The sequence below is a fragment of the Schistocerca serialis genome, chromosome 8, assembly GCF_023864345.2.
Source record: "Schistocerca serialis cubense isolate TAMUIC-IGC-003099 chromosome 8, iqSchSeri2.2, whole genome shotgun sequence".
Lineage (NCBI taxonomy): Eukaryota > Metazoa > Arthropoda > Insecta > Orthoptera > Acrididae > Schistocerca > Schistocerca serialis.
In genome coordinates this window covers 597,904,789-597,919,267 of record NC_064645.1, presented here as the reverse complement: position 1 = coordinate 597,919,267, position 14,479 = coordinate 597,904,789, and the positions used below count along the sequence as shown (strand labels likewise).

Genomic DNA, 14,479 nt, shown 5'->3' with positions numbered 1-14,479 from the left:
AGCACAGACTAACATATACAGTCAGGACACTCCTACTCATTTTTGTTATACACTGTGACAGCAGTACTCCAAGCAGTTGGAAGGCTATGCTTATCAATACAATGTCAGATGTGTGTGAATAGTATGATTTATGTTGATTAGTAACATAATTTTTATGATTGAGGATGTATGTAGTGTCATCAAAATTTTTATTTTTTTAAATTTAGGTTCTCTTGTAACCTATCTGAAGAACATAGTTTTCTTTTAAAAACAAAAACAAAAAGTTGATAGTAAACTGCAGAAGATTTCATATTTTGCAGAAAGTTGTTGTATGTTTACTCAACAGCATGAAATTTTCTTTAGTATACTTGCAGTGAAATCAGCAATGTGGAATGTAGGAAATGTGTATGGAATGCAATGCTTACGTTATTTAATGTACCAAATAATCCACCACAACTGTAGCTGAAGGGAAAACCACACAGACTTGACACAATTGGCAAGAATCTTTGCTTTTGAGGCAAAATTAATTATGCTTGCCACTTATGAAATATGTGTTTATATTCTCTTGCTTTCACCAGAGAAAGCTGCAATTGCACACACACTCAAAAGCATTTCTTCTGAATAAGTCATAGCTTATGTCACTGAATCAGTGAGATTCAGCTGTTTTTACATTTAGTCCACGATCATTCATTTCTCTTGATAATTTAATAATGCTTATCACACAAGAATGTAACAACTGTGTATATAATTAAACAGAAAAATAATCAGAAACAAACATTAATATTACGGTCGTCTTTCTCACCACTAGGGGCGCTAGTCTCCTTCCAAATGCCAGATGCTTACAATTTTCAAAGCAGCAAGTTTTGCAACTGTAAATGTTAGATTGTGGTAGGATTCTTCAAGCTAATTTCGTATGATGCAATCCACCATCTCGTATGACAGAACAATACTACCTCTTATTTCTTTGTGTTATGTTATCAGAATGGTTGAAACTGCATTTGCTATTTTGAGGGGATGTTGACGCAGTATGGCAGCAGATTTTTTCAACTGATTGATATTGTAACTGATGTATTGAGAGTTGTGTTTGTCATTTTGATGGTCAATTTGTTATTTATGACAATGTTATGCAAAAGATAGATTGCTACTCACCATATAGAGGAGAAGTTGAGTTGCAGATGGGCACAATGGAAAGACTGCTATACATCTAAACTGCAGCCAGAGACAATGGTCATGTATGTGTAAGTTGTGTGTGTGGGGGGGGGGGGGGGCGTGCGCGTGCTTTTCTCTCCCTCTCCCTCTCTCTCTCTTTCTCTCACTCCAGAAGAAGGTATTTTGGCTGAAAGCTTAAATTGTGGCAGTCTTTTCATTTTGCTTGTCTGCAAGAAAATGTGTCCTCTATATTGGGAGTAGCAGTCTATCCTTTTCAACAATGTAGGAAAAGATAGATTGATACTGTAAACCAGACACGTTAAGTTGCAGACGTGCACAATCAAAAGACACTTACACAAAGCTTTCAGTGCCGTTTGCTAAGTGATGCTGCCCCACCACTGTGTGCACATTGCGTCCAACTTTTAACTGTCCTCCATTTCCTGATGGAATGCCCTGTTTTTTAACCATTTACGTCCCCTTTTGGTCTTGCTGTCGGAGTTATCCACAGTTTTAGTGAACAACGTGTGGGCTGTCAACCGCATTTTACTTTTTATCCTTTGTAGCAATATGGCGAAGGCCATTCAATTTTTAGTTCTGGACCTCCATTTCTCTATGGTGTATTTTATAGACCTTTCTCCACGTCCCTGTTTTTAGCTGTCTTTCTTCCATTGATTGGGATTGACATATGGTCGTTATTTATTCCTCTGTTTGTCTTTGTGTTTCACAGTTTTGACATGGGCACGTACGACCCTAGTTGTTTTTGTACCCTAAAACAAAACAAACAAAGCTTTCGGCCACAGCCTTCATCAGCAAAAGAGAGGAACACATCATTCATACACACAAGCAAGCATACAAGCAGCACAGCCATGGGCACACTCATAACACCCTACTGTGCCAAGCAGTATGTGAATGAATCAACACTATATAAGCAGTGGAACCAGATTCTGATGTGTTAAAATAATGATGGTTAGGAAAGTTGTGTGTAGAAGAAACAACGAAGACTTGGAAGACCGTAGCATTCCACTTTTCTCTCATGTGCATTGTCTAACGTTATTCATATTCAAACTTAATGCAGTGGTGGTTGCAACCCCTTTTGTTAATAGCTGAACTAAATACATTATTTTATTTAGGTCTACTCATAGGTAGGAAGGTAGGAACAGGGAAAAAACTTTTTATTTTTTGGCCAATTTCGGTGTAATTTGTTTCCCAATAGGGTATTATTTTTTGTCAGTTTTGGTATTATTTTCTAACAGCTTATTTTTCAGTTATGTTCTTATTTTTGTTGTATTTCATTGTTTTTCAGTCTTATGTTGGAAATGAATATACGTCTATTGATTATATTTGTTGGCATCACATATATCATTTTATTTCATTATTAAAAAAAAAAATAAAAAAAAGATACTGAAAAGCTGTTGAAAATAACCAATTAAAGAACAAATAAAGCTGCATCACAAAGTGTTGAAAGTTTTACAAAAGAAAGCAGTCTCATAACTTAAAATTTATGTTTAGAGACAATATGCTGTCAACGCTTTAAGCTAGGGCAGCCCATTTATCTTGACAACTCCCATCTCTTTTATTCCAGAAGTAAGATAAAATGTATCAAATAAATGTTTAGTCACCAGGGGACAGTTATCATGATTCACTTCCAAATAACTACACTCCTGGAAATTGAAATAAGAACACCGTGAATTCATTGTCCCAGGAAGGGGAAACTTTATTGACACATTCCTGGGGTCAGATACATCACATGATCACACTGACAGAACCACAGGCACATAGACACAGGCAACAGAGCATGCACAATGTCGGCACTAGTACAGTGTATATCCACCTTTCGCAGCAATGCAGGCTGCTATTCTCCCATGGAGACGATCGTAGAGATGCTGGATGTAGTCCTGTGGAACGGCTTGCCATGCCATTTCCACCTGGCGCCTCAGTTGGACCAGCGTTCGTGCTGGACGTGCAGACCGCGTGAGACGACGCTTCATCCAGTCCCAAACATGCTCAATGGGGGACAGATCCGGAGATCTTTCTGGCCAGGGTAGTTGACTTACACCTTCTAGAGCACGTTGGGTGGCACGGGATACATGCGGACGTGCATTGTCCTGTTGGAACAGCAAGTTCCCTTGCCGGTCTAGGAATGGTAGAACGATGGGTTCGATGACGGTTTGGATGTACCGTGCACTATTCAGTGTCCCCTCGACGATCACCAGTGGTGTACGGCCAGTGTAGGAGATCGCTCCCCACACCATGATGCCGGGTGTTGGCCCTGTGTGCCTCGGTCTTATGCAGTCCTGATTGTGGCGCTCACCTGCACGGCGCCAAACACGCATACGACCATCATTGGCACCAAGGCAGAAGTGACTCTCATCGCTGAAGATGACACGTCTCCATTCGTCCCTCCATTCACGCCTGTCGCGACACCTCTGGAGGCGGGCTGCACGATGTTGGGGCGTGAGCGGAAGACGGCCTAACGGTGTGCGGGACCGTAGCCCAGTTTCATGGAGACGGTTGCGAATGGTCCTCGCCGATACCCCAGGAGCAACAGTGTCCCTAATTTGCTGGGAAGTGGCGGTGCGGTCCCCTACGGCACTGCGTAGGATCCTACAGTCTTGGCGTGCATCCGTGCGTCGCTGCGGTCCAGTCCCAGGTCGACGGGCACGTGCACCTTCCGCCGACCACTGGCGACAACATCGATGTACTGTGGAGACCTCACGCCCCACGTGTTAAGCAATTCGGCGGTACGTCCACCCGGCCTCCCGCATGCCCACTATACGCCCTCGCTCAAAGTCCGTCAACTGCACATACGGTTCACGTCCACGCTGTTGCGGCATGCTACCAGTGTTAAAGACTGCGATGGAGCTCCGTATGCCACGGCAAACTGGCTGACACTGACGGCGGCGGTGCACAAATGCTGCGCAGCTAGCGCCATTCGACGGCCAACACCGCGGTTCCTGGTGTGTCCGCTGTGCCGTGCGTGTGATCATTGCTTGTACAGCCCTCTCGCAGTGTCCGGAGCAAGTATGGTGGGTCTGACACACCGGTGTCAATGTGTTCTTTTTTCCATTTCCAGGAGTGTAGCTTTGTTATGAAGGTATGAACAACAGTGGATCTTTTTTAAATAGCACACTATATTTTGTTTTCGGTAATCCATTTCCTCTCTTCAAGACCTGTCCATAAATGGTTTCTAGTCAGGATATTGCTGTCTGTAGATTTCCTCTGCCTGAGTGGTATTACACTTACTTTCAACCCCAATAAAAGAAAAGTAACAATGATGCAGTTTTTATCAAAGACTGACTTACTGTACACACCAAGCTTTTAAAAATACTACTGACTGTGTTACATGGACCTGTATTGTAAATAAGAAGACACTATTGTTTTGTTTACTGTCTACTTGAGCAAGTGGACAAGTTGTGTTACCCCATGTTCTGGCAATGTGTGCTGGTTCTGGCATTGTGTGGTGGTATAGGAGAATCAAAGTCAGTTTCATGTTAGATTTTTAATAACATTATGTTTATGTGAATTGTACACTTTGATACGTTTCTGAGCAGGTAGAAAGTAGATACATGGTGCCATTTAAAAAAGATTTGTTGCTGTTCATATCTCTGTAATGAACAAACTAGCAAGAAAGGCAGCCATGCTTTTTAAGGTTCTTTGGTAGCTATTATTATTTGCTTGATACTGTACATCTTTTATTTTGCGTCTGGACAAAGAGTTATTTGGATTGATCAAGACGAATGAAAGCGTGTATCTGGCAGTAGAACAAAACACTGAGAATGGTATCAGAATATTTCTTCTATATTATTTGTACTATTTTTGTGGAATGGTGTCTATGGTGAAAGCCATGTCTGAAGTGTACTCCAACTGACTGAAAGAAGTAAAACAATGAGATCAGATGCCATGCTAATTCATGTGTTTGCAGGACTAAAGTGCTGTGTTTGGTGATTTTCATATTTATAGTTGCATACTATAAAAATACACAGTTTGATTACTGTACTACACTAAAGACCTCTCCAGAATACCAAATGTTGCTATATTTTGTAAAAATTACCGATTTCACGTTATGACAGTAAACACTTCCATCTTTCCAATATTTGTTGTGCTATCATTTACATGAAATATTACTGTTATTAGTTATAGGACAAATATTATAAAAACTTTTTGCTGTAAAATGTGTTGAATATGTGTAGAATACTAATTTAGATTGTTTATAGTTGTAACTTCTTTTTCACTAATCATTGCTACTGAATTGCAGTAAACCTAACAGATAACTTATCAAGATATGAAATAATTGGCTATGTTTTGTAATAGGTGGTGCTGACTGTTGAGTAATAAAAGTATTAATGGCCATTTTTCAGGTTTTTGGTGGCAGTAACCATCACACAGAACAGCAGTGTCCACCATCTCGTTCTCCGGCAAGTGCAGGTGGCGGTGACATCCGTTTCAAACCATATGATTTAGGAGGTGGTGCTAAAGTACCAAGTGTCCGCCGAAAAACTTCAGTTACCAGTGAACCAGCAACTCTCTCCTCTGTGCGTAGTTTACCCCCACCTGCATCACCAGGACAGCCCCAATCAATACCTCCCCCAGAACGCCAACAAAATGGTGCTCCACCTCTAACCAATGTGAACAACAACAATCTGGGGCAGCAGAACTATCGATGCTACATTTGTGGTGGTCTGTATGCACGGTCTCAAATGGAGTGGTTAAGTACAAGCCCAGAAGGCATGAACTCACATGCCATGCATTTTCCTTGTCTCCGAAATGTGACTCGCACTTCAGAAAATGCGTGCACTGATTCTCATGGTCGGATCCTAGCTTGCACTCGCTGTGTCAATCACCTGACACAGCAGTGGGAAACCCTGGAGGCTGAACGAGTACCCCTGGAACGCAGGAGGTCAGTGGAAGAGATATAATAAACAAACAGTGGAAAATCCAGGATGGAATGAATGTGTGAGTGAGTTGCATTTGTGTGTGTGTGTGTGTGTGTGTGTGTGTGTGTGTGTGTGTGTTTGGTGACTAATTTCGAAGGAGGTCTTGTTGGCTGAAAGCTCACTTTCCGACAGTTTTTTTGTTGTGCCTGTCTGCAACTCAGCATTTGCACTGCATGGTTAGCAGCAATATAATAAACATGTTTATATAGAAAATGTATTTAGAGTTGCCTATTATAAATGCAATGGAGCTTTCAAGTTTGTAGGAAGGTAGTGGAGGAGATGGAAATAAAATAGCCTTGCAGAAGTGACAGCATGTAAGAAAAATGATTTAATCCAAGAGTAAATATAAAATGTAACGGTAGTTCTCATTGTGGAGGCCTTCTGTTGGAAGACTAGTTTCGTGTAGCTCTCCACCCTAATATGTCCTCCGCATCTCTCTTCATCTCTGCATAACTACTGCAGCCTACATCCACCTGAACCTACTTGCAATAGTGAAGCTTTTATCTCCCTCTACAATCCCCACTGTTCCCTCCATTACCAATTTCAAATTCCTTGATGCCACAGGATGTGTCCTAGCAAATGAAACCCCCTCCCCCTTGTGCCATAGATTTCTTTTCTCGTCAGTTCGATTCAGTATATCTTCATTAGTTATGTGATCTACCCACTTAATCTTCAATGTCACGTGTACCTCAACATTGTAAAATCTTTTATTCTCCTCTTGTTTGCTGCTGTTTAATGATGGTCCTGACTAATATTTCTAGCAAATACTTCTTAACACTTAAATGTATGTCATATGTTAAAATATTGCTCTTTTCTCTGTGGTTTCATTTGTTGCTTATTCAGTGTACATCAGGGAGAGGCCATAACCCTGTCTCACTCTCTTCTTGACTATTGTCTCCTTTTCATGTCCTTTGACTGTTACAACTTGTTCTCTGGGTTTCATCACTGATATCTTCAGAACTTTAGAGAACATATTCCACTCAGTATGATCAAAAGCTTTATCTAAATCCACAAATGCTGTAAACATAGGTTTGCCTTTCCTCACTCCATCTTTTAAGATAAATTGTAGGGCCAGTATGGCCCCACGTGTTCCTACATTTCTTCAGTACCCAAATTGTTCTTTCTGAGTCAACAGTGGCCATTTTGCACGTGTGTGTGTGTGTGTGTGTGTGTGTGTGTGTGTGTGTGTGTGTGTGTGTTTGTTTTGTTTTCTGCATCTGAAGGATTAGTCTACTTTGAAGTTTGTCTGTTGCTCAGCGTATCCTCTATGTGGCGTTTAGCAATCAAACCTGTTTCATATTGACACTATTAGGAAAACCATAGATAGCAAGTCACCATATAACAGAGATGCAGAGTTCCAGAGAAGCACAACAAAAAGACTGTCAAACAAGTAAGTTTTTGGACAGGCTTCCACACACACACACACACACACACACACACACACACACACACACACACACACACACACGGCCACAGTCTCTGGCTGCAAGTGTGGCCTAGGCAGCCAGAGAAGGTGGTCACGTGCGTGTGAGTTGTATTTGCATGAGAGTGTGTGTGTCTGTTGTCTAATTCCAATGAAGGCGTTTAGGCCAAAAGCTCGTTTGTTTGACAATCTTTATGTTGTGCCTATTTGCAACTCAGTATCTCTGCCGTATGCTGAGTAGCAATCTGTCCTTTTCATAATATTGTCATTATTCCATCCTGGATTTCGTATTTCATATTGTTGTCATTCCATCCTGAATGTTCCATTATTTGAACTACCAGTGACTCATTGTTTGAAATATCAGTGTCTCATTATTCTCATCCAAGAATGACTCCTTTTGATTTGCATCACAAATGTTTTAGATGTGCACTTACTAACAAAATTTAGTTTTTTCCTCCATTTGTTGGTGAAAAGAAGACTATCAGGAATGAACATGTCCTTGACTATGTACGTATCTTGGAGAGTACTGCAATGCAGTACCAATCAACCTATTGGAAAAGTTTGATGAACAACAATTTTTATCTCATCGTAATTAAATTAGCGTTAGTCCATGTCGTAATGTGCCAGCCACCCTCCCCTATAGGAATGAAGAGAGTCTTCTTTTAAATTTACATTTGTACTGCAAGTAGTAACACAGTAGTTCTCTGTGTGAAATAAAGTTGTTCTGTGAAATGACTCTCATTACACAATTGTCTGTTTAACTCTCATACAAACATCAAAAAAAGTTTTGCATCATCCCAGTTCCCAGAACTCCTGAAGATAGATGTTGACTGTGGATATTGTATCACAGACACAGTCCCTTTAACTGTTCGGAGATGTCACAGATGAAAACAACCATTCATGAGCAGCACCTATTAGACGGAGGGGGTCTGAAAATCGATCAGTTCCAGTCTTTCCACCAGGAAGGAGGTACACGGCTCGTGTTGTCTGTAATTCAGCCATGTCTAGATGGTCTATACCAAGGTTTGATTGCATCCACATTGTTACTTTGTGCCAGGAAGGGCTCTCAGCAAGGGAAGTGTCCAGGCATCTCAGAGTGAACCAAAGCTGTATTGTTCAGACATGGAGGAGATACATAGAAACAGGGACTGTCAATGACATACCTCGCTCAGGCCGCCCAAGACCTGCTACTGCAGTGGATGACTGCTATCTACATATTATGGCTCGGAGGAACCCTGACAGCAATGCCACCATGTTGTGTGCAGCCACAGTACATCATTTGAGACTCAAACTGTGCGCTAAAGGCTGCATGATGCACAACTTCACTCCCGACGTCCATGGCAAGATCCATCTTTGCAACCACAACACCATGCAGCGTGGTACAGATGGGCCCAGCAACATGCCGAATTGACCGCTTAGAATTGGCATCACGTTCTCTTCACCGATGAGTGTCGCACATGCCTTCAACCAGACAATTGTCAGAGATGTGTTTGGAGGCAACTTGGTCGGGCTGAACGCTGTAGACACATTGTCCAGCGGGTGCAGCAAGGTGGAGGTTCCCTGATGTTTTAGGGTGGCATTATGTGGGGCCAACGTATGTCGCAGGTGGTCATGGAAGGTGCCATAATAGAAGTACGATACGTGAATGCCACCCTCTGACCGATAGTGCAACCATATCGGCAGCATATTGGCGAGGCATTCATCTTCATGGACAATAATTCACGCCCCCATTATACACATCTTGTGAATGAATTCCTTCAGGATAATGACATCGCTTGACTAGTAGATGTTCTCCAGACATGAACCCAACCGAACGTGCCTGTGATAGATTGAAAAGGGCTGTTTATGGACTGTGTGTCCCACCAACCACTCTGAGGGATCTACACCAAATTGCCGTTGAGGAGCGGGACAATCTGGACCAACAGTGCCTTGATGAACTTGGGGATAGTATGCCACAACGAACACAGGCATGCATCAGTGCAAGAGGACATGCTACTGGGTATTAGAGGTACTGGTGTGTACAGCAGTCTGGACCAACACCTCCGAAGGTATCACTGTATTGTGGTACAACGTGCAATGTGTGGTTTTCATGAGCAATAAAAAAGATGGAAATGTTGATCTGTATTCCAATTTTCTGTACAGGTTCCAGAACTCTTGGAACTGAGGTGATGCAAAACTTTTTTTGGTGTGTTTATTTTTTCCTGTATTTAACTTGCTTTATAATGGGAGGTTGGACATTTATCCCCGCAATGGACAGACCTTGTGTATGGGTCTACAATTGACTGGCAGTGTGATGATCCAGTTGTGCAGGATACTGTTGTGTTGACAATTCGTAGTGATGTGACATTGTCGTTAAGGAAACACAATAATGATCGTTTAGGAAACACAATAAATAATGAACATCTTATTTCTGAGTTTTCATTGCATGTGGGGTATTCTGCTTTTATGCTACTGGTACTGGTTTTATTAAGCAGAAATTAGAAGTTTGTTTGCTCCCTAAAGAGGCATTGTAGACCACACAAATAGTCACACATGACCCCTAGATTGAAGTATGATGAAAGCACAAGTAGGTGACAAGGTGTTGGACATCCATGACTCTTCACAGAATGTGTAGGTTGGAGGCTTTCCGGCTCTGTAAAGCAGGAAAAGCAGCAATCTGTATAGCACATCTGATGACAGAGTACTATGCTAGTGTAGGTACAAGTGTTTTAGAGCACTTGGTTCAGGGCATGTTGCTGAACATGTGGGTTTGCGGCAGATGACTGCTAGATGTTTCCTCATTGATGCAATAACATCATCAATTACAGTGTCAGTGGATGTGAGATCATTGAAATTCATCTGCTGATCAATAGAAACATGTCACCTGCTCAGATGACTCTCATTTCTTGTAGAGGTGGGTTGACGGCTGTGTCCAGATATTGTGTCATCCATGCAAACAGCTGCTTGAAAATTTGTCCTCGCCATGAACATAGGACAGTTGGGAAAGTTTGTGCTGTGAGGGACTTTCATCTGGATTTACATGAAATGTGCGGCAATAACTGATGGCAGCATGACAGCTGTGGAATACTTGAACCTTATTGTGATCACCTGCATTATTTCGTGCTTGATATTGTTTCAAATGACGATGACAGCTTTCCTGACACAAGGACAGCATCGTGTTCAAGTAGTGATAGTAAGCTCTTGTTGATGTCTTGGTCACCAAATATGCCTGGACCAAACCTGATGGAACACATCTGGATGGTATTGTGCGCCAGCTCTGTACTCACAGACTACTTGTTCGTTAATTTGTGGGAATTATATTGACCTGTCTATACATGTGGTCACATATATGCAGATATCTACCATGGGCTTGTCAGGTCTATGCCATCGTTGCTGTATTATGATCTGAAGGTAAACCAACAACCTGTTAAGTGGTGTCATAATAATCATCTTATGAATGTTGCAGTTCTTCTTATTTCTGTCTTGCATAAGGCGGAATCCCTCTCCAGCTGTTGTAATGTTTTGACTTGCCAGTATGTGTTTCCAATTCCAAGGCACTGTGCGTGTAAATAAATCAAAGATTAATTAAATGTGGTGTGTCATGCATGGTTCCAAGATTGTGAAAGTACTGCAAAACATCTGATAACTGTTGAGAATGAATGATACATAGGAATTGGTTTTTTAACTTACTATAATTTGCTAAATTTAATTTTAGTTAACAGATATAGTCTCTTATTGTTGCTTGGATTAGTGCTAATTGTTCGTCGCTGCTGTTGTTGAATACTGCTATACTGTTGTAGTGTAAAAAGTATGTTTTACCAAAGTCTGCTTAATGTCAAAGTTAATGTGTTATTCGTAAGTAATTATTTGTAAGTACAGAGTGTATACACTCCGGGACAACCAGGAAATCCAGAAAAAATTGGGATTTTTTTCATCCAGTTTTGGTTGGTAAGAACTGGTACTCTAACAGAGAATTGCACTTTAGTCCATTACTGCAAAAATAATACTGCAACAATAAAACATAAACAAGAGGATAACAGCAACTTTACTTGCAAAGAAAATACACCATTTACAGCAACAAAACACAGTGCGCACACAAGTGTCTGTCAATAATGAACTGTGTCAAAGACTATACAATAGTTTGTAACAACAAACTGATTTAGATGTGTCTTTCTCGTGGCCTCAATTCTATGAGTATGATGTCAAAACTGTTTACATTTCTAACTGGCCGCAGAAAAATATTGCAGATGGTTTCAGAAGTGTTACTTGCAAAGTAAGCTTTCTTTGACACAAGATGAATTATGTTACTGTACGAATTTACAATGAATTTCTTAAATCTTGTAGTGTTTGACTCTCCACTCTCCACTCAACACTGAGGACCAGTCGCATATAAAAATTTCAGGCTTGGAAGACCAGCCATTTATGCCATTATTTAAAATTTTTCTGGCACATTTGTGTTTGATATATGTTAAAAAGGTAACACATGCTTAAAAAGACCAAGTTCAAGATTTGTTTGTCATATGTATTTTTGTTCTTTCAAAGATTACAAATTATGCAGTGACAATGGCATAAGTAAAATGGAGCTAGTTCTTGAGCAATTTCACATGTAATTGTCTTTACTATGGAAAAGTGGAGATGTTCGACAGAACATGTATTCATCCAGGTAACTCACAAAACGTACGGTGCACAACAGTGAAATTTATAATCGTGCTTGCCAGAAATATTGAGCTGCTGCAATTTAAGATGGTGCTTTAGGATTCTGCCAAACCACACCTTCAGAAAAAAATGGCAAAAAAATTTTGATTGCCAATATTATATGTGAAAGTTTAGCTTTCCTTGTGGATATACTGTATGTATAGTAATTTAAACGATTAATTTTCTCTCTTTATGTGTTTGTGCTACTTAACAGTGATGTTGCTGTTGGCCGACTACATCATGTGTCAAATGCTCTGAATATCTGCTGTCATTAGCTGACGAGATCACATGACATGAGATATGATTGACTGACAAAAGTGTATCTCAATCCGAATTTCAGTGCTTTGGAAGCTGCCGTGCTGTGGTTGGTGGAATTCATGTTTATACTTTTGTAACACGAAAACATGCAGTGTAAATATTGCCACGCATCAAAGATCTTTCCAAAATGCGTTGTTTTTTGCCCGGTTGAGTTTCCTCAAGTGCCGGAATGTTCTATGCCGGCGTATAAAACCTTCACCATTCAAAGACTGATAAGTTTTACAGCTCTAGGGAAAGTATATTGGCACTTAACGTGTAAGAAAATGTTGTATCATTTGGGAAAAGGTACATTTCTAAGTGGGAAATCCAGGAATTTGTTTGCTTGTCCACATGTACACCCTGTAACTAAAGATTTTTGTAATGTTCTTTATGATTTACATGATGAGTGTACGTAGTATTTCATGATAATTATGTAGCTTTAGTGGAAAATATTTAAATCATTTGGTATGAAGAATGTCTTGATCCACACAGACTGCAGCCATTGTGACGATTAGATTGGATGTTGAACTTCATGTCTCTAAAGTTTATTCTTCAAATCTAATTGGGAAAAGAGTGAAGAACATAATGGTAAGCAAGAGTGAAGAGAAGAAGAAAGAGGGAGATTTCTATGGAGAACAGAATCCATCAGATTATTGGGAGATTTATGCGTTGAGTTATTTTAATAATTAAAACTCCTATCTGACAGTCAAGTCATTCTCACACACATCTTAAATTTTGACTCACAGAGTATTCCTACATTTTATTAATCTGCCACACTTTGCCTCTATGTATATTTTAAGACTTCATATTTTCTAGGGTTTTTTAAAAATTTGATATTTACTGTAATAATGTTGCCAACAGGTACGATATACCCACATCATTGGGCGGTGGATGCTGGAATGGTGACACACCTAGTACAAGTAGTTCCCCAGTTCCATTGGGACCAACACATATAACAGATCGCTCTATTACATCGGGGAGCTCCATCTATTGCTTTCTGTGTGGACTGCACTCTGACCTCACTCTAGCTCGTGTTCTCTATGGGCGGCCACAGGGTCGTAATGCGCCGTTCTTTCCATTCCTCCTCCGTCATGTGTCACCACCTAATGCAGAACAGTTACGAGAAGATGGCTCAGCACTTGTCTGCACCTTCTGCTACCATTCCTTGTTAGCACAATGGAGGCGTCTGGAACAAAGTGGACCTCCTGCTGACCGTCGTGATTACAACACACATGACTATTGTTGCTATGTGTGTGGCATTACTACATACCGCAAGCGGGTTCGAGCTCTGCCTATTAAGGTACATGTAAGAACATTATTAGAATTAACAATATGGATTTTGTTGTTGTTGTTGTTGTTGTTGTTCATTTTCCTTGTGAAATATGTATTTTCATGTTGTCGTTATTCACTTTGTTTTCAGGGTGGAATATGAATTTCCATGTTATATTGCATTCCACATCAATATTAAAATTTTAATGCTGTCTGTTAATAAATAGATGTGGGGTTTGTGGCCTTAGAGTTTCATCTCATTGACATTGGGCTCCATGAATCACTGATTTAGTCAGATTTCAGCAGTTGATTGTTCTGTTAACCATAACTATAGAACGTAGCTTGGCATGTGATGTGGCAGAGTTTTAATTAGCCACTGAAGGTTGTGTTCCGATAATATATTCCTTACAGTAGGTGATTGACTTGTAACCAGAGCTGAGTGAAACATTTTCTGATGCTGTATCTATTGAAATGGTCCGGGATCTTACATTTTATTTACTTGAGGAACCTTTCGCCTTTTAACTGTCAGTTTAATTTCAGTGGTGACTGAAGTTAATTTAAGAGTCAAAGGTGAAACATTCTACCTGTGAATGGTACTCAGTGATAGGTTATCACATTTTATGAAGTCACAGAAACCTCACCTTTTCTGAGGTATCTGTTTTGTCATCATTAGGCAGGAGCTGTGACTGTTGAATGCTATTTGGTGTGTCAGTAAATTTTGCAGATGCTGTCAGAAAATCCCCACTAACAGAGA

At 40.5% G+C, this 14,479-nt stretch overlaps 1 protein-coding gene across 1 annotated transcript in view; it reads left to right on the top strand.

Moving 5' to 3' along the window:
* LOC126416723 (protein piccolo) overlaps positions 1–14,479 on the top strand; it is a 645,122-nt gene that overhangs the window by 61,433 nt on the left and 569,210 nt on the right. The window contains exons 6-7 of the mRNA XM_050084537.1: positions 5,487–6,025; positions 13,318–13,756. Of these exons, the coding sequence (XP_049940494.1) occupies positions 5,487–6,025; positions 13,318–13,756 (978 nt within the window). The remainder of the gene's footprint in view (positions 1–5,486; positions 6,026–13,317; positions 13,757–14,479) is intronic.